A 25,584-nucleotide genomic window follows, 5' to 3' on the forward strand; every position below is an offset into this window, starting at 1 on the left:
GTCTTTCATATGTCTGACCATAACACAATTATCTGTAGTCCGGTTTACTGACTGGTGTGAGACACACGGTTCACCTTTACGTATTTAACTGTGTGTACAGCACGAACGCATTCATTACACTTCACAGGGATATCTGCAGTGGTCATAGGTCAACCGGGACTGTATTCACCTTGGACGGATGCCGGAAACAGTATTCTGTTGCTGTTCTGCCTCATTGATATGCATACCCATAGTACTTAGCTACATCAACATATGCCTCACCGCTTCACTTACAACACAGGCATCCATTCCCCTGCTGTGGGAAACGTGGTACTACATATTACACATTCTGTATTGCCTACTGCTGTAGACCCCAGCTGCATTGTTAATCACTCTGAGGATATGCAGAACACCAGGGCATATAGTCGTATCACATACACATTTCTGATTGTCAGGGTGTTCATGTAGTGATCTGGGTATGGGCTTGTCCGCCTGGTGAACGGAACTTCCCTGGCCGAGTTCAAATGTCAGATGAAGCATGTGGACAGGGAGCATCTCCCTATTATGAATATTTTACCTGTATTTATAGACACATGTGTTTGGGCACCTATCAGGAACTTATTCTGTTGGCTGTACATATTATGGGTGGGATTGTTACAGTCAATACTCCACGGTGAGGGGGGTTCCCATTCACATTGACTATTACCTGTATTCATTCATATGGGATTATTTTCTTGGACATGTTGTGACTACAGGTATGCAGTTGTACATTACACAAATGTCATGGCTTGTTACTGTACATATGTATGGACCATACCTCTCGACCTCTTTGAGCAACAAATCTGCGCAAACCCTACATGATGGGGAGAGTAAGAGGGACACATTTTAATTAGTTTCCTTACAAGCTTATAACGTTGATAGAATACTAGGTTTTGCATTGTCATGACTCTTCTGCAGGATGTGGAGTGCTATACTTAATGCTCATTATTTCATGACGTCAATCCACACCTATTTACTGGACAGATGCAGGTTGTCAGAGGCACACAACACTATGAGCCAACACTCTGGTCATTCTGCGAATATCTGGACAGTTGAGTGATATGGTACGAACCTCTGTAATATGCTGTTGTGTTCTGGCACAGCAGTAGCTCGGCATTAGGGACAGATGTCGGGATGTGCTGGCAGACAGTTGAGTTTCAGACTTCATACTCCGGACATTAATGCCATTGTGCAAACTGTCATTCTATGATATATCTATGTTTATCCATCCACATGGATATATTCCTGCTTGCACCTGTTATACATTCTAAGGATCTCACTCCTCTGAGCTCTCCATACTCCTGCTCCTCTCTACCCTCCAGCTTAACCAGACTTAGCTGACACTCACTTGACTCCCAGTATGTCATTGTTGTACATTTCTGACTGTATGCCTTTTACTCTTGTATTTTACCTTTAACATTATATAGCCTTTATTTCCTTGTATTGCTTGTGGAGCTTTTCTACCGGCCTCCACTGTTACTGGGCACTTCTTCCAGTGAACTTCCGGTACTCAGACTGCACATACATGAATAACTTCTAACAGCTATCTTTGCATATTGTACCTGCTGTTGTACCTTTGTCTCACTTGTAGTCACGGCTCTGTCCAGATATCTAACTCACACAGGTTGTCAGGTATGGTCGGTCACGCCGGCACACACTAGGTATCCCTCACACTTCATCAGGGTTCTCCTGTTAATGTCAGGTGTCTTCCTCACCCTTCTGCCGTTTGCCACTATGCGAGTGTGCGATATATTCTCCCGCATATTTGTGTGGGGACACGTGCATCACGGGAAGGTGTTTTATCCTGGGTACTGGGTTATGCATGACCACTCAGGTCTGGACAGTGTCTTGGACCTGTACTTCACGTTCTGACTTGTGTCCAGATATGTACAGGATTGGACATCTTGTCATCATACCCATTCTACTATTTACACAGGTTACTTATCCCGTAAGGGATACTCCAGAAATTGGACCATTCCACACAGAAATGATATTGAAATGTATTTTGGCTTTATGAAAATGTGCAGGGGGTTTAACATGCAGGGAATACATGGTTTGCTATCCTGACACTGCCTAGGGTGACAATACCTACTACATATGCGTAGGGGTCGGTATGTGTAGCTGTGTCTGCAATGCACCAATGGGCCACGTACGGGTGGATTTGGTGGACGTTCTGTTATGGGGCTGGGTTGTGTGATGTGGAGGGTATGCTGGGTAGTCCATTATGCAGCCAGGTGTGTTGCATTTGTTATGGCCAGTTCCATCTGGACCAACCTGTGGGTATGTGACAGTGACATATCTATACATTTTGATCGCACATTTACATGATACATATGTTTGTGGGATTGTGTTCTACACTATGGCCTGTCTGCTTGTCTTGCAGCTGTTTCTCCATGTGTTTGTGTTTATGTCCACTTCACCCGCTGCCCCCTCCTATACCTCTGGTTCACCTTTTCTGCATACGACACAGTATTGCCTTTGCAGGTTTTACCATTACCCATCCACCCCTCACATGCAAATTACTCACATCCGATAGCTCACTACTTTTGTTGTTGGGCCATGACACAGCCAGAGTAGCACATTGACTGCCCTACAGGTGTCGGGTACCTTTATGGTTGTGTGGACTACCCTGCCATGTTTGCTTCCCACGTGCTATACCTCACACACATAGGTACACACCCATGCTTCACTTTCATTACTTAGTTGGTATACCCGGGTACTACCCGTTCGGCTGTGTCACATACTAGTTTGGCTTCTACCGATGACTCCCAGGATTTGCAGACCTGTTGTACTCATTGGGGGGATGGCACCTTTTCTGATGTCCATGCTATTCCTTCCACATATCCGACTGTTGTGGACAATGCCTCCCCACAGTCTATGGTACCGTTTCCACCTTTTCAATTGGCCACAATGTAACATTTGCAGTGGACACAACACATTTTCCATGCCAACACATACCCACGGTCAGTTCGGCAGATAGAACTTACAACTCTTGCCTATATCTAAGCTTTAGTCTTGTAGCATTTCAGTGGCTTATTCTTTTTCTTATGACATTTATGTAATATACGTGTGGAGAACAACTGTTTAATGCCACTATTACATGATGTCTGAGGGATAATTATGTCCTATAATCTCTGCACATTTGCCATGTTTACATGTTTGTGTCAGGACACATCTGGCCACAGCGGTACTGTCACTCGCAAAGTGGGACAGGTGGTATTCTTAGTCGATGGTACGGGTCATACTGTTCCTTTCGGCCTACATGTGTCCTTATTGTTGTAGCTGTTTCTATGCTCCTGATTCGTTTACATGTGTATTCTATTCCCTATCACATTTGTTATGTGGGATACAGACATACCTTTTGTATGTGACTATTACATCCCTAGTGGGATATGATTCAGACATACAGTCACTACATATATCTACATTTCTCCTCGTGTATTTTGTTATGGACACATCTGCACAGCTATGTACCCTCCCTCACATTATGGGTCAGCTGGTGACCCTCTCCATTGGCTGGACGTACCTCCTGGCGGTGCCCTAGCATATGATATGTTTCACTTCCACATGGTATAGCTATAAACACTACATTGGACCACGGGCACACGGTTTTTCTGTCATTTGTTCAAGGGTAGGGACCTGTTATTCCCTATCGTGCATTTGTGTTTGCTTCTTCATTTTCTGTTCGCAGGGACTATCTTGCATGCTTTGTATACGTTTCAGTCTCCACGGACACTGATAGGTGCGAGTATTGCTGCAGGCGGACTATACTATTTAGCAGTTTAGGTTGCTCATCGACAGCTGACATTGACACGCCTCCCTCTGCAACTTCGGTAAACCCCATGCACTCGTGCACGTTTCCCATGCACGTGGCTGTGGTGGCTGCACGCCTTCATTAATATGCATATGGCGCTACTACTCCATATATACGCCGCACGGTTGGCGCAAGCCTTAAGCCTTGCGCCGAGCTTCATGCATCTGGGGGAATGTGTATTGTTTTATATTTCTTTATATCAATGTATAAATCAAAATTAGCATATATGAAAAACTAGAGAAACGGTTTTTGCTTCCATTTGGGACCCACACTGAGTGCTTATGTTGTTCCAACTGCGAAAGTTAAAATTCTCCATTAGCAAATATTAAGCCAGGAAAAGCTACTTGTCTTGCAATATAAATATGCAAACTGAATCTATGATTAGTGCCATGTCATTGTTTTTGTTTTATTCATTTGCATTATTGAATCAGTGGCTATGGCCATTACATTATTTTTTCTCTTCATTTGCATTTTCTTTTCTTTTTCTTTTTAGTACTTTACAGCAACACAGACCTCTCTGACTTATACCTAACAAAGTCCAGTCCAAAGTCACTGTGCCACCTTCTGGATTTTTACTCACATTGCATATACCACTGCAGCTACTTCCTCACTGATGCTGTAAGGTAAAAACAAACTGTATAATACTTATTTTATTCCATTATTATTGAACAAGTCGTCTGCACTGCACTGGATTTCCAGATAGCAATCTGGACTTGACAACATTTGTCTGAATACTTTCTTTCCATTTATCATCTTTACCACATATAAAATATATACGTGTTTACAACTGTATTTATTTATATTTACACACACAAACACACACACAAATATATACACACACACACACACACACACACACACACACACACACACACACACACACACACACACACACACACACACACACACACACACAAACGCACGTGAGCACACTCACGAGCGGACACACATAAACATACATATATGTGTGCCACATACCTAATCAACAAGGCACATTTTCAAATGGCAAATGATCAAACACAAATCTTCGAACATCAGCCTACCAAAAATTAAACAAAATAAAAGGAAAAAAAACATGTTTTTTCATGTGGGCAAGCCATCTTGCACCCCCCGATAATTATATATACCAACTCTGGGATCACAATACAGTGGGGAACGTCCCCAGTCTCCACAATGCTGTGGTCCTGCACTAACTAATGTCAGCATTCTTTGATCAAATAGATTCTTAGGTTCATAGGTGTTTACTAGGCTAATAACTACAAGGGCCTTGTTAAGTCTAGCCATGCATCCCAAGTCTCTGACAAGTTCTGGTATGCTTGATAAGTGTAAGCAGGGGCCTGAGAGATGAAACATTTACATGCAAGGTCCTGAGAGATGAACCATTTAGAGGTGACCTGTATCCATTAGAGACATAGGTGCCAGATCAGGGATAAATTTCCTGTTCCCCATCCAATTGTCCAAGATATACTTTAATTGAGTTAGGGAGGATCTCTGCTTCACATGGATTGCAAGCCTACTCCAGAAAAGGGGTAGTCTCTGGAAAACATATCTGTCTCTCCAGCAGGTCTTATTTACATCACAAGCAAGGCTTAAGTTTTTAGAATGGGCAGTTCTGGTGCTGTTTGTTTTGTGGATGTGCAGGAAGTCCAGCAGGGTGGGGTCCAACAATGCATTGTATGCCAGGCATAGATCTTTCCCCCAACAGCCTGCAGGAGACAACATACAGGAACAGGGCCTTGAATCAGTCTGCACAGGACACATTACTTGCTCCTTGTATTCTTTTCATGAGGAACCTCTGTGGATGTTCCACTTTTTGGATATGCCTTTTTAGGTGCATACCAAAGAGAGCATTGTACTCATTGATAGGCCTGATGAATGCTGAATACAGTGGTAAAATGACATCCCTGGATCTAAATGCTATACCTTTGTTTATAGGTTGCACAACACAGAATGATTTCCTCACTTCTGTAATGGTCACGGGCTACATTACTGTGCATGTGTGTCTTCAATTCCTTGACTACTGTGTCAACACTTTAGGGTGTGTTGAATATGATAGTTACCAGGGGTGGCTGAGTTCCTGAACATTACTATTATGTATTTCTTGGCATTTAGTTTTAGTCCACAACTCTGACAACAGTTGTTTGTCTGTGTTAGCCCTTCCTGGAGAACATTTGTTTATGTGAGGAACTGATCCTAATTTTCAGTCATCTGCAAATTTAGTCAGCTAGAGTCCATTGGCATTGGCTTTAACTTCAGAGAAGTAAATGCTAAAAAGGTGCAGTCCCAGGACTGATGTCTGAGAGACTCTGCTTGTGACTGGCCTCCTTGTAGAAGTGTACTCCCCAATTCCAACTTCATTGATGTCTCTGAGCTACCTGGCTATCCACCAGGTGGCATAAGGGTTTATACCTAATCTCTTGAATTTGTCAACAATATCTACATACAGTATTGTGCCAAATGCCATGGCCATGTCATAGTAAGCAGTGTGAACCATTTTGTCTTCATCCATTGCTTTAGTTACATTTTCAAAGAAGTCCACCAGGTTAAGTAGGCATGTCCTGCCCTTGGCGAAACCAGATTGGGTTGGATCCATTGTCTGGAGTTTCCTATGTCATTATTGATCATTTTCATGTTAATTCTTTCCATGGCTTTGCATGTCAGACTAGTGAGAATTATGGGTCCATATTTTCCAGGGTCTGTAATGGCCAACTTTTGTGCAAAGGAATGACTGTTGCATGAAGCTTGTTTGGAGGCTACAGTTAAAAAGCTGTTCCAGAGGTCTTGCTAGGCCATGTTTCATGCTATTTAGAAGGCATACTGGAATACTGTCTGGGTTTTTTGATGCAGTGTTCTTGGCCTTACAGAGAGCATTAAGGATCTGTTCCCTAGTGATATCAGAGAGAGTTAAATTTGATAATATTTCCCAAGAGAAGGTTGAGGGGTGAGAGAGGGGCTAAGTAAGATCTGAATTTGTCAACCAGTAGGTTTGCTATATCTTCTGGCTCATTATAAGCAGTTCCATTAACATTGATCTGTGCACACAATTGTGTATTGCCTTTGAGGTTGTAGACATAGCTAAAGAATGCCTTGTGGTTGTCCTTGGCCTGGGAGGCCAAATTTACCTCAAATTTGGCTTTGTTAGCCTTTATTTATCCTCTGAGTTGTTTGTTTAGTTTGATGAGAGTGCTTTTATTCTACTGGGTGTTGTACCTCCTAATATTTGCCATGATTTTCTTCCTTCTGGTATACAACTTTGTGATATTGTGATTCCACCTGGATGTCTTGTTTTTTATTAGTTCTATATTTCTTCCTGGTGGGTACTGCTGCTTGTATGCAGCTATTAACATACTTGTATAGGGTTTTGGTGAACAGTTCTGCATAGGCAGCAATGTTCTCAAGGTTTATGGGGGCGTGACATTTTTTCCAAGTTATCACTTAATGGTAGGAAGTTAGCCTTAGAGTAGTTCCTGAATATTCCAGGATTAACTGGGGTTCCTGGTTTTATTTTTACTTCAAAGGAGACCATTTTGCAGTCTGACCTTACTAGACTGACATTACATTAGGAGGTGCACAGCACTCACACATATTATATTTGCACCTCTAGTTGGTTAATTGACAATCTGGTCCAGGGAGTTTATGTTTACAAACTCCAGGAATCTCTGTGCCTGTACATTTGGTGTTGTATATGATTCCCAGTTAATAGTGTGGTAATCCATAAGCATGGTATTGGGTTAGATGGTGAGTGTTTCCAAAATGTTTAAATACATGTTATGGGTTTCCATAGGTCATAGAGGGGGACCTATAGCTTGCAAGGAAGTGGTATGGGATTTTGTCCTATGGTGATTTGAACGTGGAGAAGGTCAAGTGCATTATCCTGTTTGAGGTATATTTAGTTTTGGTGTAAACTGAGACACCCCCACCGTTATGCCACTTTGATCAGTTGTGCTAGCATTCCAAATGTTGAAGCTGACATAAGGTAGTCAAACCGGGGAATTCTTTTTATGTATATAGCAGAAATGAGAACAAGTGGGACAGACCTCTCCAGACTGACCAAAAATGTCCTGGAGATCATGGAACACTGGGGAAAATCAGAAATACTGAATAAGTACTTCCCTGCATTCTTCAAAGAAGAAAACAAGAGAAGCATGGGTACCATAAAGGGATGAAGGCATGACAGTGTTTGTAGAAGAGTGAGCAGATACCAGACGGGAAAGGGAGGAGATGGAGAAAAAATGTCTGAATAATTTAAAATACAGGATTAAGAATAGATGGAATGTAAACCAGTGTCCTAATGAATATGGCCATTATGCTGGCATATCCCTTAATGGAAATATCCCCCAGTGGCCATTGAAGCAGTACACAAGGAATGGAAGACAGCAACTATGTTACTCTTGTACAAGTGTGGCGTGCAAGAGTTATCCAAGGAACTGCAAGCTTTTTTCCAAAATAATAGCTAAAAAAAGTCCTACAAGAAATACAGGAGGAAAGGCTATTTGATGATCACAAGGATCTGTTAGTCAAATCTGATCTAGTTTATAACTTGGGTTTATTTATTTATTTATTTACTTGTTTATGTATATATGCGATTATTTATGTTTTTTTTTTTTTTTTGTAATTTGGTTACTGGAGTAGAACACTGATGAAACAATGACTAATTATAGGATCAGTACAGATTACATCATAATCTAACAAAACAATGCACATTATACCAATAACAATGGTTTACATTGATGAGTAAGCAGAGGTAATTTGGCAAACCATTTATACATAAAATAGCCAACAAACCAAATATATGTACACTTCAAAAAGTATAAAAGATAACAATGGAAGTGACTAGTGAAATAACACATGGACAAATCTTGGTCCAGTACTCTTCAGGGCATTTGCCTTATATATACCTTAAGAAAAAGTAATCAAAATCAGAGTCTTCACTAATTACAAAAAAATTAATGTAGAAGTAGAAGATGGAGAATATTCTAAGGACTAATTTGGTAAGGCTGACCAAGTGGGAAGAAAAGTGGTTAATTATAGACAAATGCATAGTACTGCATGTGTGCTTTAGCAGCCTTCCGTGGGAGTGGTAGCCACCCAGTGGTGTATAACCTTGGCTCAAGATGATTGTCACTGCTGAAGTGGCAGGCTGACCCCCATGTGCAAAATGTGAAGCCCTGGTATGAATTATCAGCTGGAGCAGTGAAAATAGGGAGAAAAGATCAGGAAAGCATTTGTGCATGTTGTTCACACCTGGACTGGACCATTAAGAGATAAGTGAGAAAGTACTTGTAACAGCAGTCAGGATCCTCTAGTGCACATTCTGGAATCTAGTCTCCAGAAGCAAAGAGATAATGATCCTGCTGTATTGGGTATTGGTCAGAGCACACTTTGGGTACTTTGTATGGTTTTGGAAGCCATAAAAGGAAAAGGATATCAGGCTAATGCAAGCATTCCATGGTTAAAACACCAGAATTGTCCATGGAATGGAGTGGAAAGGTTATGACTAAAGACTAGACACTAGAGGAGTTGTAGCTTTTTTCAAAGAAGACAATGGCAGGCATGATATACATGAATATAGCCATGTCAAGCAGATGTGAAGAAGTCATTCTTAGCCAAAAGGGTAGAATGAGAGAGATACTAGGGATACAGGCTGCAGATTCAGCTAACATGCAGGTTCAGTGCTAACTTTACCACCCCTCTCACCCCCTAAATGGCCCATCAGTACACCGGATGAATGCAAAGTTCCTGTAATTACGTCTGCACAGGTAAAAACCACACTCTCCAAAGCCAAGAACACAGCATCCATGGGACCGGACAATATCCCAGGCTGCATTCTACATGAACTATAGAATGAACTGGCACCCTCACTTAAGTACCACATTCAATCATAGCCTCACCTCAGGCTTTGTGCCCACTGAATGGTGCACAGCAACAGTTATCCCACTCCACAAAGGGGGATCCACCACGGACCCCGGGACCTACCTCTCCATTAGCCTGATGAGCCTGGTCTGCAAGGCCATGGAATGTATCATCATGGAACTTATAAACAAAGACATTGGTAATCACCAAACTCTGGAACCCACCCAGTTTGGGACTGTAAAAGGCAGATCATGTCTCCTAAATGTGATAGACTTCATTGAAGCAGTCACCAAAGCGATAGATGAGGGTAAAGTGGTTCACACAGCCTATCTGGATCTCACCAAGGCTTTTGACACCACCCCCCACTCTGGAATTATAGATAAACTCCCTAAACTAGGTATAAATCCCTATGTCACAAGATGCATTGCTAACTGGCTCACTGACAGAAACCCCACTGTGAAAGTAGCAGACTCCAAATATGACTTCAGACCAGTGAAAAGTGGAGTACCACAGGGTGCAGTCCTGGGTCCTCTCCTGTTTGGTATCTACTTTGTGAAGTACAGGCTAACACATAATGTCTTTGGCTAATGAAGTTCACAGATGACTGCAAACTAGGAGCCATAATCGAAACTCCTAATGATGTGAACATCTTACAAAAGGGCCTCACTGAGACAGATGCCAGGTGTCAAAGCCATGGCCTCAAGCTCGATGCCAAAAAGTGCATTGTCATCCCTTTTGGTAAAAACTCTGTACGCATGATCTACCACATAGGTGGCAGTCTTCTTAACACCGAAAGTGTGATGAGATCTTGGGACACATGTGGACAGTAGTCTCTCCTTTGATAACCACATCACCACAGTAGTAAGGAAATCCTTCTACATGGCACACCATATCACAAAAAGTTCATCATCCAGGAAAAAAGAAGTAATTGTTACTCTCTACTCATCACTCATTAGACCCATTATAGAGTACAATGCCCCTTTTGGTATGTACCTCACAAGACATCTACAACAATTGGAAAGGCTGCAGAAATCCCTCACAAAGAGGATTACTGGCCTCAAACAGATGCCTTATGCAGACTGTCTCAAAAAAATCCAGCTTTACTCCATCGAATATCACCTACTCAGAGGCGATCTCTGCCTAACATACAAAGCAATGTCAACCCAGGGCTGTTGGACATCCTCCACTTAAAGAAATCCCAATCCCTCTGAGCTACACACTCTAGGGACCTGAACCTTGTCACCACAATAAACAGAACATGCTGGAGGGATAGATTCCTGTCCCAGAGACTTCCCATACTCTAGAACAAACTACCTATCTATATCAAACAAAGCTCCTCATTAGCACTCTTCAAGAAAAATCTTGATGATTGGATGGGAAATAGGAAATTCACCCCGGGGATCACTTCTGTGGCTCTGCTCAACAGGGGACAGGAAAATAATTTTCTTGGGTGGCGAAAGCCAGGGTACCTTTTTGGCTAGGCTTATATAGGCCCTAGAGCCAATAGCCTAGTACCTACCTATGAACCTATGATTATAGGGGTCAACAACTTCTTTGATCTGCTAAAATACTTCATGCAGATGGTCGTGGACCAAAGACATGGATTACCTGAATGGGTAGTAGTAGAGAAAGAGAAAAGGTATTCCAGTGATCATGACATTAATAAAGAACAGGAAATATAGAGAATGGATAGACAGAAGGTAGACTGTGAAATATGGATAAATAGTAGAATGTGAAATATGGACAAATGGCAGAATAGATAAACTTATAGGTTTACAGGCAAATAATAGGCAATATGTCTGCAGATCATTACAAGCCTAACAAAAAAAAACATTCAAAAGGTCTCTTCAGCCTCAGCTTAAGGATGCCCTTCCAATTATCTACATTAACTTGAAGGTGGCAAGGGTGCTACTCTGTTTGACATATAGTGGAAACATAGTGTCTTCTGTCATAAAATAAATATATGATTATGTAGTGAATATGATAAGGAAAGTAAGCTACAGCAAGAACAACAAAAAGCTTACCGTCAGTAAAGTTTAAAGTAATTTTACAGAACTGCAACACTTACATTGATAAGGAATGCATAAATACAACTGGGTTGGATTACTATGCAATCTTCTTAGCTTTTTCTTTTTACTCTAATATGAAGAGCATTAAAAATTGGAGTGTGGTACCTGTATATGGTTCCAGTCTGACAAGAATGTGTGAAGAATACAAGAAGGTCCAAAAAGAACAAATACAGTATTTCAAAGAGCTGATGGAGTATCCTGTGAAAATGAAATAGCTCACACTACAGTATCACACTATAGAAAAGTACATGGTGAACTAATTATTCTGGAGAAAAAACAGATATGTTGGATTGCCCACCTTTTACATGGTACAGTATGTCTGCCAGCATATTACCACAGGACATTACTGAATGGAAATTGCTACGTCCTCTTTTTTCAGTAGTATTGTCATTTAAAATGTATTTATTTATTTATGTCTGTATGTATGTATATATGTATGCATTTCTTTATTTATTTCAGTTTGATGACCGGGGAAGTCCACTGGGCCAAGAAGAGCCTGTTTTCAGTGGAGGCCCAGGGGGAAAAGCCCCATTAACAATGTAAATGAATAACAAAACATGCATAGCAGAATATATATGCTGAGAGAAACAATTTAACAAGTTTTAAGAGATAACATAATATACAAAGTAGCTCTAGTGTCAGAAGACATAACTTCTATTAATCTTTGTAGATTAACTTAAAGAAAAAAGTTAAACAAAATTTAACAAGTCTGAATTCTGAAGAGAATAACATTATATACAGAGTAGCTGTAGTAACAGTGGACATACATTCTATTAATCTTTGCAGAGTAATTTTCAAACATCATCAGTTATGAAAAATGTAAAACACACATATGATGAAAATGAGAGAAGAAAATGCAGTCCAGCAGAATAGGCAGAATGGAGGTGATGTATGTGATGAATGTGGTGTCAAAGAAGAGAGACAGACATGAGTGGGAAAATAAAGATGAGTGAGGAGGGGCTCATGTATGGGAGAAAAAGTTGAGAGCTACAGTTAGATTCATATGCATAAAATCTTTCTGTCAATTGAGATTGTTCACATTATTCTGTGGGTGCTCACTCTTCTGTTTTAAGGAAGACTTATCTGTAACATAATAAAGTTTAAAGGAATATTGATAGGAATGTCAGTGGAGCAACAGGTAGCACTCTCACCTTTGATACAGAAGGCTGTGGGTTCTTCTCACACATCTGGTATAATAATTGCTGATACTACAGTACATTATAAGGGGGATGTCTGCTTCTGAATATACTGTCCATCAGAAGAGATGTTATGCCAAAGCCTCATCTGCTTGACTATGCAGTAGCTCAGGTGGATATTAAAGATCCCATAGCATCTATCAAAAGGATCAGGGGGTTGATAATAGTGAAACTATTATTTACAAAATAAACATATTTACTGGTACATATCTACACATTTTGATATACCATCATCATTATTATTCTTCCATAACTGACATCTACTCCTTCTTCCACAACCATAATCTAATTTTTCACAATATATTACCGAAATTAATTTCCTATTAAACAAAATTTCAGTCATTAATTCCAAATAACCCATATTACATAAAATATATTATCTACCTTTGCACATACTCTTTCTTCTTGTTTGTATAATATCCATACGTAACCATATTCATATCTATAGTATTTACATAATTAATATTCTCAAACAAAATTTCTTCACACAACTTTTTCCAGAGTTTAATCACTCTTTTACCTTAAAAAACATACTCTGTTGTCTCTTCCTCCCCACAAAATAAACATACCCCAGGATTTAATAAAACCTGTGTAAGCACCATGTAGAACCCACAGGGAATGTATCCATGTTCGTGGTCATGGTTCCCTCTCAGCAGCATGCCATGCATATTAAGGATGGTGCGTTGCCAAGGGAGAACTGAGGAACATATTTACTGGATCATCGTAGGGAGAGGTGTAGTGCTACCTGTGGCTGCAGATGGGTATGAGACTCCCTACAATGTCCTTTTGTTTTATTTTTATTTATTTTTTTAAAAAAGCATGTTTGGGCAGTGCAGCATGGAGAGCAGCAATGCCAAGCTGTGCTCACATAGAAGATAGCAGACACTTGCCAGACATCTAAAAACAGAAACTGGGTGTGATTAATTGTTTATTTAGAGATGTGGTTAAGCATGTTTAAGCATGTTTGCATAGTGTGGTATGGTGCTAAGCACTGCTAACATGTAGCTGAGTTGTATATGTGAAGGTATATCAAATTTCTTAATATCCATGTAGCTAAATGGGCAGAGTTATGGCTTCATGTGTTGTGGGGCCAGGGTTTGAATACATGGAAAGGAAAATATGTATTTAATTCTGATATACATATTATGCAGACAATTTTAAAATATGGCCCTGCTGCCCTCTGCTGTACTCTGCTACACTCTGCTCAACTGTGCTTAGACCTGCTAAGCACTGCATACATATGGTAACTGCTGCCAATGTTTGTGCGCTGCTTAGATCTGTTTGGCTGCTTTGTGAGCTGCTAAACTTCTCTAAGACTATGGTTGTGTGGGTTTTCACACTTTTCTTAGCTCAGCTGCTCTGGTTTGAGTGCTGCTAAGTGATGCAGCGCTTTTTTGAATGTTGTCCAATGATGTGTAAGGGCAGAAAAGCAGCCTATATTAAGCCCAGTAGGTAGTAATTTAGTAGAATCCATTGGTGTTCAATCATATGAAGGTATGGCTGATGGTGCTGGTGAAGGTGCATGCTTACAAGCACAGCATTGGGGCATTGTGGACTCCAGCATCATGGTTGGGCTCCTCGTAAAAAAATCATGATGATAGGCTGCTTCAGGGCAGTTTCCAGGCCTCAGAGTACAAGGTGGAGGCCTGGGACTGGGTGGCCACAGAACTCAACAGTGTTACTGGCATCCCCAGCACAGGTGAGCAGTTTTATCACCACCACCATGATGACCAGAAAATATAACAGAGGGGAACCTTGGTCACCTGGGTCCAAGAAGCGAGAACATGGTATGCCCCACAAGTATGTAAGTAATTTTACCTCTGTTTTACCAAAATGTAATCTGAATGTCTGCAAAACTGGTATGCATAATGGTGTGCTTTTCTCCCAACAGCTGCAGCTGAGAGGGCTCGCAATATCGAGTCACATGCAGGGTGCTTGGCCAGGTTGCACCATGAGTAATATGAGCATGGATGTATTATGCTAACTGTAGTGAAATAAGTAAGAAAGACTAAGCATTAACTGCAATAAAGTATGTACAGTAAAGTATGTATTGCAATAAATGTGGAATTAGAGTTGTGGTGCAATGGATGAATAATACCAACTGTGGTGCAATAAAAATATGAAACAATAGCAATAACTGCAATAAAGTATATACAATAAAGTCTGTAGATCAAAAAATGTGGAATTAGAGCTGTATTGCAATAAATGTATAATGCCAACTGTAGTGCAATAAAAACATGAAACAATACCGGTAACAACAAGGAAAATAGTATACATCAGGATTGTCATGTCATAACCATTGCAGTAGAGCTGCATGCATTCAGGCTGTAAGATAAGGTGCTCCAGTCAAGTATAACACTGTAATAGCTATAGAATGCAAATCTAATGCCTGCAAAATGTATTGGTTAACTCATATTGTACTGTTTAAGATTGTCTCTAGGCCAATATTGGTCGCATAATTCTCTGTCATCCACAGACATCAGGTAATAAAGGTATATGGGTAAGGTAGCCCATTCCATGAGCTGATATTGTTTGTTGACTTCACAGATATTTCAAACCAATAACAATAAAATGTGTACACCAGCATTGTTGATACTGAAATATAGTTTACCTACTATTTGCGTTATGCTTGTATTTCATGCATGTGCATTCTACTGTTACTGCAGTCTAGTATAAAACTGTAGTAGTAAAAGGGGTCATATTTTGGTTCCAGGTGAGCTCTAGGTAAATAGCAGTCAGTCAGTGATCAGCAGTGATGCAGAAGCTCAGTTTGTTAAATTCTCTGTATATAGAACATTTTTCCACACACAGTCTAGGATTTGAATCCAGTGGTATGTAGCAGTAAATATTACAGTAGCAGTCATGTAATGCTCACCATTCTTCACTCCACAGGAACTACAGGTAAATGGGTGAAGTAGCCCATATTACAAATAGATAATTGTGTGTTTAGATGTCACAGACTGATAAAATCATTAGCAAGAATGTCTTCATCAGCAATGTTCAGTCAGAAATAAAATGTGTAATCCCAGTATGGCTGCATGCCTAGAATGTCTGTTAAAAGTTGCTGCAGCCAATTAATACATTATATGCAGATGTCCCCTGCAGTCATTGCTATTGGGTTTTATTCCTATGCCTGCCAACCAAGGCATGACAGTTGTTTAGTGTCTGTACTGTACACATACATGTCTCCCAAGTGTCATGATTTCACATTCTGTAATTAATATTGCATAATCCATCTGTCACAGGATTACCATGGAAATGATTACCTGGATTGCAAAGTATCACCAAATCAGCCTACAGAACACTTTGGTAGTTATATAGGTCGACCTGATGTGCAAGTGTCCTGTGCAGTTGTGAACCCACAGTTGTTACTGCTTAGCCCATAGTGTCTCATGCAAATACCTTGAGAGGTATATATGTGCTACATCAGCTATAGGAGACTTGTAGTCACTGTACACATAAAGAAAACACAGACCTGTTGAGTAGATAGTAGTACTCTTGTCAGGGAAATAACCTACAATCACTAATGGATTGTTTTTCCCTCTCTCCCCACCCCTTACCTTCATTTATTTATTATTTTTATGCATTGGTTATGGTTTGCTATTAACATATGTTGGTAAATTAACTGTATTTTGGAGCAGGTGTATTATTATTGTTATGTATTATAATAGTTTCATATTAACATATCTTGTTGAATTACCTGTTTTGTTGGAACTATACTGTAACTGTTACTGGCATGCTGTTAACATACTGACTGTTCTGTCATTTATTGGTGTGTTTCACATAATATGCATTGATATGTAATTGGCTTATTTCTCAATGTTTTGGCATGCTGTTATTACTAACAATGATTTGTTCACAACTAACCTATACTTATTGCTGTACCTCCATTATCACAGCATGTCAAGGTAGGCCAGTTCCGGCTGATCCGCCTACCTTGCCTCAACTGGCCATGGTACCAGGTCCTGGCACATCCGGGACCCAGACCGATGTGCCCTCTCTGCTGCCCCTGCACTACCTGCAGTGTCAGGTGGGACTGCCTCAGGGGAATGGGGCCTGGTCTTGCCCTTGGACCAGTGGCAGTGGGGACATTGTCACCCAGGCTCAACTGCCAGTCATGGTGCACAGGATTGTTCATCACAGCTATGAATTCCACCTGTGCTAGATTGAGACCACACTGGATAACCTGGTGTGGCAGCCTCTCCCTGGCACCCAGCCTTTAGCACAGCCACTCTGGGGGCAGTGAAGTATCAGTTCCAACAGTCCCACGGGTAGGGATGTGAATCATGCTGCTGCCGTCCGGAGGCAGATGCGACTTGGATTCCACAACACCCTCCCCATTCAAGGTATCCATCCACCTCATGTGTCAGACACCTCCTCTGTCTGCTGTCTTGTCTTTTTGCAAATGCATCCTCTCCTACCCAACTTACCTCCCCACATGTACCTATGTCCCTTCCCCAACATTCCACTCAAACCTTAATAAAAAAAAAAAATGGGCACCTGTCTCAAAAAAAAAAAAAAAAAAAATTACCCCATACATAGCTCTTCATTTTGCACATATGTCCACTGTACACAAGTAAGTTGGTCCAATTAGCATAACAATGCACTTATGTTGTCCTCACCCCTCTCTCTGGGGTTTGAGACTCCAAATTCATCTACAAATTCTGTCAAAGTGCAAAGCTGTTGCTGTACAAGAAATGGATAGCTATGGTTCTTTCCTACACCCTTCCTGCACATCCTCACCTGCCGTTCACTATGTTTTTCCCCCTGCTTGCCCCCATTTCACCACTTTCCTATCACCCCCTTTTTCTTTTCTTTACATTTTTTAGCACAGATTTGTGTGGAGCTGCACGGAGCAGCACAGCATGGCTGCCACTTTGCTTAGCTCAGGATAAATACAGCTTTAATGATTAAATGTGTTTATTACATTTTCAGACACATGTACAAATTAAACATCTCTACCATGTTTTGAACCTGAGCCCATCACACCTACAGCACACTGCATTAACCTGCCATGCCCCACACATCTTATAGGTTCATAGGTTCATAGGTAGGTACTAGGCTATTGGCCCTGGGGCCTATACAAGCCCAGCCAAAAATGTACCCTGGCTTTTGCCACCCAAGAAAATTATTTTCCTGTGCCACTGTCGAGCAGAGCCACAGAGGTGTTCCCCGGGGTGAATTTCCTATTTCCCATCCAATCATCAAGATTTTTCTTGAAGAGTGCTAATGAGGAGCTTTGTTTGATATAGATAGGTAGTTTATTCCAGAGTATGGGATGTCTCTGGGACAGGAATCTATCCCTCCAGCATGTTCTGTTTATTATGGTGACAAGGTTTAGGTCCCTAGAGCATGTAGCTCGGAGGGATTGGGATTTCTTTAAGTGGAGCATGTCCAACAGCTCTGGGTTTGACATAGTTTTGTATGTTAGGCAGAGATCACCTCTGAGTAGGTGATATGTGACGGAGTAAAGCTGGAGTTTTTTGAGATGGTCTGCGTAGGGCATCTGTTTGAGGCCGGTAATCCTCTTCGTGAGGTATTTCTGCGGCCTTTCCAGTTGTAGATGTCTTGTGAGGTACATACCAAAAGGGGCATTGTACTCTATAATGGGTCTAATGAGTGATGAGTAGAGGGGAGCAATGACCTCTTTTTTCTGGATGAGAAACCTTTTGTGATGAGGTGTGCCACGTAGAAGGATGTCCTGACTACTGTGGCGATGTGATTATCAAAGGAGAGACTACTGTCCACCTGTGTCCCAAGGTCTCTTATTACACTTTCGGTGTTAAGTATACTACCGCCTATGTTGTAGTTCATGGGTACAGAGGTTTTACCAAAGGGGATGACAATACACTTTTTGGCATTGAGCTTAAGGCCATGGCTTTGACACCAGGCATCTGTCTCAGTGAGGCCCTTTTGTAGGATGTCCACATCATTAGGAGTTTTGATTATGGCTCCTAGTTTGCAGTCATCTGCAAACTTTGTTAGCCAAAGACCTTTTGCATTAGCCTGTACTTCAGAGAAGTAGATACCAAACAGGAGAGGACCCAGGACTGAACCCTGTGGTACTCCACTTGTCACTGGTCTGAAGTTGGATTTGGAGTCTGCTACTTTCACAGTGTGGGTTCTGTCAGTGAGCCAGTTGGCAACCCATCTTTTGACATAGGGATTTATACCTAATTTAGTGAGTTTATCTATAATTCCAGAGTGGGGGTGGTGTCAAAAGCCTTGGCAAGATCTAGATAGGCTGTGTAAACCACATTTTCCTTGTCTATGGCTTTGGTGACTGCTTCAAAGAAGTCTATCAGGTTTAGGAGACATGATCTGCCTTTTACAAACGCAAACTGGGTGGGGTCCAGAGTTTGGAGATTTCCAATGTCTTTGTTTATAAGTTCCATGATGATACATTCCATGGCCTTGCAGACCAGGCTCATCAGGCTAATGGGATGGTAGTTCCCGGGGTCTGTGGTGGCTCCCCACTTGTGGAGTGGGATAACCGTTGCTGTGTACCATTCAGCAGGCACAAAGCCTGAGGTGAGGCTATGATTTGAACATGGTACTTAGGTGGGGTGCCAGTTCGTTCTGTAGTTCATGTAGAACACAACCTGGGATATTGTCAGGTCCCATGGATGCTGTGTTCTTGACTTTGGAGAGTGTGTTTTTTACCTGTGCATCCATGATTACAGGAACTTTGCATTCTTTCGGTATAGAGATGAGCTCTTTAGGGGGTGAGAGGGGGGTAAAGTTAGCACTGAACCTATCTGCCAGGATGTTGGCAATATCAGTTGGGTCTGTATATTTAGTGCCATTGCGCTGTATCTCAGAGCAGATCTGAGTGTTGCCATTGAGATTCTTGACATAGCTATAGAATGCTTTGTGGTTGTCTTTAGAATCAGTGGCGATTTTGTTTTCATAATTAGCTTTGGAGGATTTTATCAGGGATCGCAGCTTCTTACTGAGGCTGGCCAGGGAACTCCTCCACTCGTGGGATTTTACTCTCTTTTGCAACAGTTTCTTCCTTCTGTTGTACAGTTTGTTTATGGCAGGGGACCACCAGACTGGCTTCCTTTTTTTGGAGGATAGCGTCTTGGTTCTGTTTGAGATAGCATGATCCATGCACTCATGTAAGTGCTTATAAAGTGCAATTGTGTAGGATTCAGTAGTCGTAACTGTATTGTCCATCTACATGGTTGTCATGAAGTTCACCACTTCTGTCTTAAGAAGCGTGAAGTTGGCTTTGGAGAAATTCTTTACCATGGTTTCCTTAATGGGAGGTGGGGGCAGGATGTGGATATCTAGGGTAATTAGCTTATGGTCGGATCGGAGCAATGAGGCGTTGACTTCAGGTGTGGAACACCGGTCACTCATGTTGGTAATGACTGGATCTAGGATATTGTTGCCCCTGGTGGGGGTGTGGATAAGTTGATCCATGGCATTGGAGTTTATGAATTCCAGAAAGCGTTGAGCGAAGGATTTGGTACATGAGTAGTTTTCCCAGTTAATGGTGGGGTAGTTGAAATCACCCATTATTAGGGTGTTTGGTTGAACCCTAATATTTTCCAGTACATCAAGAAAAGAGAAGTGGGAATCCTAGGGCATGGTGGGTGATCTGTAGCAAGCTACAATTTGGATTGCAGTTTTGCCCAGAGTTAGTTGCACTTGGATAACATTGGCTGCATTATGCTGAGCAACTAGCCCGGAGGTCTGGATATCCTTAATGAATATGGACACACCTCTGCCTTTGGTGTTCCAGTCCAGGTTACATGGCAAAAAATGTGGTATGAGTTATAGCCTGGTAGTGCATGGGTGCTCTCTGGAGCCTTGAACCAGGTCTCAGTCACTGCACAGATATCGATGTTCTCCATTTTAAGGAGTGCCTCGAGTGAGTGCATTTTGAGATTTAGACTTCTAGCATTGAGTAGCATCACCCTCAGTTTTTGCTTGCCTGTTTCTGTTATGGTGGTGAATTTGTCATTTTAACCTTGCCTAAAAAATGCACTATAGGATTAAAACTACAGGAGTTTTAATCAAAACATAGTGATTGCCACTTACAGTCATTAGGCGTATCTTAGCAGAGCTGTGCACCATGCAAATTGCAACAAACACTAATGAGAAAAATGGGAGTGTACATTGGACTCTGGTGCAATAAGACAGCCAAAGACATAATAATGGATGTAAGTGAGGCCTGTGATAACAGGTAAATGTACCCTTTTATCAGCGATATGTAGAAATACACCTGCTAAGGCATCAATGGCAAAGTACATGTTCAGCTGGGACCCTGGTGCAGAAATACAGACATAGAAAGCCATGTACATACTGATGGATGCAATGTGTGTTATGACCTGTATATCTGCACATATACCTTGCAAATATGCCTGCTGTGGCAGAGGCTTAGTAGCTCAGTCTATTAAATGCCTTGCATATAGTACATTTTGCCACACACAGTCCTGGGTTCAAATCCAGTCTTGTGTTGCAGTTCAGTTACATTATTGTGAAGACAGCAATTAATGACTGAGTCATTCAATCTTTATTCACACAGGTTACTGCCAAATTAATGAACCGCTATCCAATTTCGACAGTAAAAAGCCTGCAGGTAGGAAATACACTGCACATATCCAGATAGCATAACTATATGTTGCCTACTATTTTGTTATTGTCACTATTGCATAACAGACTTTCCTCAATCACATGACTCAATTGGGCTGTAAAGTGTACCCTTACCCAGGCTCTGTCATAACAACAGGGCTGCCACAGCTGCCACAGTTAAATGTACAGCTTGTTGTCCTCCAAAGTGTTTACACTCCCCCTTATGTGTTCTAGGCTGCAGCTAGCACACACAGCTGTATGTAAAGGTAGCTGCTACAGACATACCATGCCTTCAATCCCCTAGAACAAGGAATCTGGACACAGCCATAATTAATGGAAATGACAAAGGCTCAGAGATAGGGACATGTTATACAGTTTGCTCCTACAAAAATAGTAAGCTGATTGAATGACATCTATTGCATTTGGATGCATATTCTAACAGGTATGAAGTCTGACACTCAAATGTGTGTCTTTCATTACTGGTCTCAACCCACAATGTTTGCCAGTGAACTGCCAGATGACCACAATGTCATGGGACACTGATCATCCATATGAGAAGAAACTGTGGACATACTGCATAAATCTCAACAGTTGACAGTTATGATACCTACCCTGTGTGATGCAGTAGTCTCCACACCTCAGTAATGTCTATCTTAACAACTAAGGAAGGAGCCAACACCTACATGAAGTCCTTAAATATTGCACCGTGGTGCCATGTCATTGCCCAGTTATAGTGCAATTCAGCTGTGTTGGCTGCAATTAGCATAAAAAAAGCCACAGACTGGAACAGAGGCAATTACCTGAAAATGAGCAGTACCTTAAAAGGGTCAAGAGCTGGTTATGGGGAACAAGTCTGTATGAGACTTAACTCACACAGAGTGCATATCTTCAAAAGATTACCAGAAGCAAAGTTCAACAAAGGACTACTGCCTTCAACCAGGTATGTAACAGATTTCTCCATATAACAGGATGCAGATAGGAGGATGGAGGTATCGGGAATAGGGATTACAGCAGTAAGCTGTCTTAGATCTATGGTAATGACATGTCATTGATACTCTGCTATACTACACCTACAGGTACACCTCTCAACTGTCCCTGATTTTCACTCACATCTTAGCTCTGTCACTGTTAATCCCTCCTACAATGGTTGGCTGTTGTAGGAAAGCTAGTGAATTATACATAATGACAATAAGTAGTGGTGTACACTCCTGTAACGTCAAATGATGTACAGTAATTCACCTCCCCTCATTCTGTCAATGTCTCACATAAATACTTCTAACATTTTAAAAGTGTCCCTGAATGTCCCTGATGTACTCTAAGTCCCTAATTCTGTTGACATTTGTCCCTGTTTGTTTGAAAGCTATGCCTAACATACCTGTCAACCTCTTACAGCAATAAATCTGGACAAAGCCATAATTAATGGAGGGACAAAAGCCCAAAATTAAGGACACTGTTTAAATATTGCTTGTACAAACTAATTAAGTTAATAGAATAACAAGTATTACAGTAACATGACTGTGTTCTGAAGGCTATGATGTCTGAAATTCAGGTGTCTGTCTTTATTTTCTGACATCAACCGTCAATAAATTGCCAACAATTTTCCAGAAATCCACAATTTTATGTGAAAATGACCAAAAATATTAGGCAAAGATCTTGACATTCTGCAAATGTCTGTATCATTGAGAGATATGATGCCTACAAGGAATGCATACTTTAGCAGGTTTGCATTGTTTTCTGTCATTGTGGCACACTGTTGTTGCTGGACTGTCCCCATATAATGATTGTAATAGCACACTGCTATTTGTCTGGCAGTGGCCATATGACATATTAGTGGCAGTTTGCCCATAGGGGACACACCACAGTAGACTGCAGTGCTGGGTGTAGGAACATACAGCAGAATCTGTCATAGCACACAGGAACTTACCCCAGTATTGCCACTATCTTGGTGGTATCCATGCATGTCATGTGTTGCCAGGCTGTGAGGTATGACGTGTGATGGAGCAGTGCATAATGCAGGCCATTATGGGCATTCTGAATCTCTACATAGTGGATGTCCAAGTATCTGGTCCTGTAATGTGTTTCCATTTGTTGTCCTTCAAGAACCATGTACCATAGAAGACATGCCCCCTTCTCAGATACAGAGAATTAGGTAATAGTGGATGCACTAAGGCAACATCATCAGATCTTGTTGTCCAGAGGGAGGCATAATTGTGAACAATGAACAGCATTGTGGGCAGACCTTGTGCATAATATCAACCAGAATGGCCAGCAAGACAGGACCTATGAGCAGGTCTGACACTGAGCCACAGATATGGTGAATGCTGCATGACAAAGGGCAGCTGATGTTGGCAGGGATCATGCTACCACCGGTGGAGGACTTGCAGAGGAACAAGCAATCTAAACCCCAGAAGAATTCCTGGTGAACTTAGGAACACACGACAGGTCCTGAAGGTGGATGCCACAGTGTGAGTGTCCAGGTAAGCTTACTGTGATAACCAGTTTAATACTGTACCAGTCATTGTGGCAGGCTGTACATACCTGTATATGGGTGTCAGGTCTACCTGCAATGGGGGGGAGGTTAAGATCAGTTGTGCACACATACTCTGAATCTCAGCAATACACCCAGTAACAGTGGCTACTGTACAAGTGGATATATGCACATATTACCTTGTAGTGCTGAAACGTATGGTGACTTGCCCCCCTGTAAAAACATGTTTTTTGATGTCTTTTTTTTTTAATTTCGAGATTCCACAATCTTGAGGTTCTGAGTTCAATATATGGCAGGATTGTGGACTTTTGAAATTAAAAAGTGGAACCCTCATAACCATACCATTTTCCCAAATTTCACCCCTAACAAAGATAAATCATTCAGTGAAAATAATCCCCACCAATTTTCACAACCTTACCCAAACCTTTAATTTTATTTTTATTTAAAGTCATTCCATTTCTAAACATCCATTCAGACAAACTAGCACTCCCCTCATTCATATTTTATTCTTAATAATCTCTACTATATCATCTGTACATGTCGAAACTTCTGGAATCACTACTTTATTTTGTATCGGATATCTAGCATCTTTCCTTTTATAAGCTATTCCATTCACTATTATATTTATTTCTGATGAAACAATATCCCACTCATGGCCATCCTTGTCTTATACAAGAAGTCATGCCTATATCTTTACTTAGCTACCAATTAACTAATATTCTCACTCTTATTATTTTAATATGCTGACATACACACTATACTAATTGTATTACCTCTTCCATATTTTTTAATAACTTCTCACAGATCATGTCCTACTGTTTTAAATGCCTTACTAATATCACTTAAGTTTCACATCTTTGCTTTTACTTATAATAGCATCGTCAATTTTTCAAACCACCAATAATAATTCCTGGCATCCCTTCCATTTTACACCATATATATTTTCTTCCACAACGTCCTTCATCCTAACTTCCATTCTCCTCTGTATTACTCTCATACAAATTTTATAATCTGTTTTATTTAATGTGATAGGTCTCCAGTTTTGTATTTTGTTCTTTTCATCTTTCTTCTATATAAAACTTAATACCCCACAGCATACCTCTTCATAAACAAACCCTTCTATCAACCATTCATTCAAAACATTTACAAAACACTATTTGCCAATCCCTTAATTTCTTGTACATTTCATATTGTATATCATTTGGGCCTGACACTGAATCAGCATGCACTTTCCCAAGTATTTCATCCAATTCACTAACAGTAATTTATTTTTCAAATTCTTCCTTAAATTGTTCTTGATCTTTTTTTAATTTTCCATTCTCTCTTATTTTCCGTCTTTGTACTCATATATATATTTTCTACATGCCGTATTACAATACTCATAATTTGTTCCTCTGTTTTTTTATCCTCCTTTACTATTTTTACCCAAATATGCAGACACCTTCTCCCTTGTGAATAATATCTCTGCTTAAACTGTACTGTCTTCATTGTTTATATTTCTTTTATATATGTCATTTTACATAGCTAGTACTGTCTTGTACTAATCTGTAAATTTGCCGATAT

General features: G+C 40.8%; 1 protein-coding gene across 1 annotated transcript in view; it reads left to right on the forward strand.

Moving 5' to 3' along the window:
* Positions 1-25,584, forward strand: part of LOC122802726 (acetylserotonin O-methyltransferase-like) — a 196,268-nt gene that overhangs the window by 62,846 nt on the left and 107,838 nt on the right. Inside the window, exon 3 of the mRNA XM_044072488.1 lies at positions 4,326-4,455. Within this exon, the coding sequence (XP_043928423.1) occupies positions 4,326-4,455 (130 nt within the window). The remainder of the gene's footprint in view (positions 1-4,325; positions 4,456-25,584) is intronic.

The sequence above is a fragment of the Protopterus annectens genome, chromosome 5.part0, assembly GCF_019279795.1.
Source record: "Protopterus annectens isolate FY-2018-M chromosome 5.part0, PAN1.0, whole genome shotgun sequence".
NCBI lineage: Eukaryota > Metazoa > Chordata > Ceratodontiformes > Protopteridae > Protopterus > Protopterus annectens.